The sequence below is a fragment of the Pteropus vampyrus genome, unplaced genomic scaffold (genome assembly GCF_000151845.1).
Source record: "Pteropus vampyrus isolate Shadow unplaced genomic scaffold, Pvam_2.0 Scaffold21136, whole genome shotgun sequence".
NCBI lineage: Eukaryota > Metazoa > Chordata > Mammalia > Chiroptera > Pteropodidae > Pteropus > Pteropus vampyrus.
Window position 1 is genome coordinate 1 of NW_011909917.1, and position 2,578 is coordinate 2,578.

Consider the following 2,578-nt stretch of genomic DNA (forward strand, 5'->3'; position numbering starts at 1 on the left):
TGGGAATGAGAAGAGCGAGAAGATGAGAGGAAAAGAGCCTTTTCCCAGCCCCCAGGCTTGACCTGCCCCTCACCTCCTTTCGCTTCGGCTGTTCCTGCGGTGGGGGCTGGACTGGCCCCGCTGAGGGGAGGACACATCCTTCTTTCTGTCCTTGGTGGGGGAGGGAGGGCCGGTCCCTTTGCCAATCTTGGTGGGGAAGAAGAAACAAAGACTCACTCCAGGGCCACCCCAGAGCCTGTCCTGCCCCGGGCACGACCCAGAAAGCTCAAGCAACTGCTCTGCCTTATCTCCAGGTCTTCCCAAACCTGTTTCCAGGCACTAAAGCTGCCAGGGCAGGGGTTCTGCAGCAGAGCTGCCCAATCCCAGGGTGGCCCTGAAATAGCGTGGCTGCATGGGGAAGTCACTGAGCTTTTGCGGTAGCGTAAGAGGCCCCCAAGAAAAGGGCTTTTTGTCCATGCCACGCAGATGTGCCAGCTGGGGAAGCAGCCCATGTCTGAACGTTAGGCTGGGGTCCTACCAGCCCTAAGGGTGACACTGGTTATCTCGAGCCAAATAGAATCTCAGACTGGTCGCTATGTCTCTGATTAAGAAAAAATGAAAAAAGCAAATGAATTATCTTTTATGCAGCATGGTCAGCTTATTTTTTAAAAGATGGAGTACGTGTTTTTACATGGGGGTGCTAAAGAGGGGCAAATAACATGGGGATACCTTAGCACCAGATTGGGAATCACAGCCTTAAAGACTAGGTCACCTGGCTCTAATTCTGGATCCAACCTGCTCCCCTGAAGACACAATAATTCTCCAGCAGCAGGAGTTGGGGAACTGGGCAACCAGAGCTGCATGGGGAGGGCCAGCTAGGAGCAGAGGAGAGCAGGACTTAAGAGTGGCAGGCTGGCTGCAGCCTACTTCTGCCCTGGAGGAAGGTGCTGTCACCCCATAAGGTCCTGGCCTAGAGGCTTGGCAGGGCAGGGCCTCCCAGGGCAGGGCTGTGGGGAGCATCAGCAGATGTGAATGTGCCAAGGTGTGGTTGTGGCAGGAGGGGCAGTCACAGCACAGCAGTGACCAAGCAATAAGGAGGGGCTGAGCACCCAGGAGGGGTCCTGGCAGGCCCCAGGGGAGGCACCCCCCCAGTCCAGGGGATCCCAGGGAGAGGCCGAGATTCTGCCCACTGTAAGGTTTGGGGGCAAACTTCTCATCAGCTTAGCCTACCTGCTCAGAGGACAGCAGTCCCTCCCCCTCCTGCTCACTGGGGGTGGAAAAGAGGGATAAAGAACAACCATCTCATTGTCTTCCCATGGTCTGACTTCCTTTTTCTGACTTCTTCCTGTCCTCCTTTATTGGATTGGGTGGGGGAGGGCTAGGGGTAAGGGGGGCTACTTCCATTCTTTCCAGACCAGTCACAGTTCCCCACCAGCGGATCTTTACTCAGTCCCCTCACCTGGAGTGTCGCATCCCTGCCCTTCATGTGTCCAAGGCCTACCCTCTCCCCAAACCAGCTAGCCTGCTGCCACCTTCCGGAGCCTTCCCTGGTCTGCCCACCTGAGGACTGTCTAAACTGCACAGACCTTCGAGCAATGAGTATTGAAACTTCCCACCTGTCATTTCCCCTGATCCTCATACCACCTTGGCTCAGGGGCTGGGTGGTGGGGAACGGGGTCAGGGGATGGTGGCGCTCCCCAGAAGAATGTCCCACTGGGAAGCGGCAGCCCTTCCATTTCCACACCCGGGCAGAGGGCCTTGATGCACGTGGGCCATCCCGGAGCCCACACTGACCTTGAGCCTCATGTCGCGGGCATGCCGCTCCAGCTCCTTGCGGAAGTCCTCGCGGCCCAGCCTGTCAACGTCCAAAACGGAGTGCTTCCACTCGATCTGCTCCACACTGTGTGGGTCGTGGGACACACACTGGCCCAGCTTCACCTTCTTCAGCACGTGCCAGCAGCGGCTGTAGGCAGCCTCGTAGTCCAGCACGAGCTCGCTAAGTGTGCGGAAGGCCGGTGGCTTGTACATCAGGTCCTCCCGCCGGCTCATGCCCAGGGCCCCATAGCGGCCCCCGAAGTTTACCCCCAGCACAATATGGCGGAAGTAGTTCCCTGAGAAGTAGGTCTTGAAGCTGATGGGGAAGCGTTCCAGGGTGGGCATGCTGTTGGTGAGGTAACTGGCCACATCAGCCCAGCTAAGGAACCAGCCAGGGAGAGGCACTGAGCCAGCAGCAGGGGCAGCCTGGGATACCCCACCCCAGGGAGAGGCTGTGCGATGGACTCCTAGACTGAGGCTCCTGAATGCAGGCACCGAGTCTGGCTTAATTCCATGTCCTGCAGTCTAGTGTTGAGCCTGGGGTACAGCGAATGCTCAGTAAACTGAATCTCTAGGAGGCAGGACTCAGTGATCAGTGGTTGCTGCCATGATGCTGAGCAAGGCTACAAAATGATAGCTAACAGTGAGTCCCTCACCCCAAACTGCAAGGCTCTCCAGGGTCCTCAGGGCTGAAGGAAGGATGAGAGGCCTGCTGTCGGCCACCACCCCACTTCTCCCTCTCTCCTTCTTCCCTTCTGTCACATTTGCACATTCCTCCTCACTC

General features: G+C 57.5%; 1 protein-coding gene across 1 annotated transcript; it reads right to left on the reverse strand.

The window, feature by feature from the left end:
• Window positions 1-69: 69 nt before the first annotated feature.
• LOC105311008 (vasohibin-1) lies at window positions 70-2,572 on the reverse strand. The gene is made up of 2 exons (XM_011387069.2): window positions 1,774-2,572; window positions 70-186 (listed from the first exon to the last, which is right to left on the reverse strand). Exons 1-2 carry the CDS (start codon window positions 2,137-2,139, stop codon window positions 70-72), a joined length of 483 nt encoding a protein of 160 aa, XP_011385371.2. The 5' UTR covers window positions 2,140-2,572.
• Between the last annotated feature and the right edge of the window lie 6 nt (window positions 2,573-2,578).

What these genes read in the sequence shown, in the direction of transcription:
- LOC105311008 (XM_011387069.2), bottom strand. Translation starts at nt 2,139, where the DNA reads ATGCCCACCCTGGAACGCTTCCCCATCAGCTTCAAGACCTACTTCTCA. An exon ending in CCCGCGACATGAGGCTCAAG is followed by an intron (nt 187 to 1,773) that starts GTCAGTGTGGGC and finishes TTCCCCACCAAG; the next exon opens with ATTGGCAAAGGGACCGGCCC.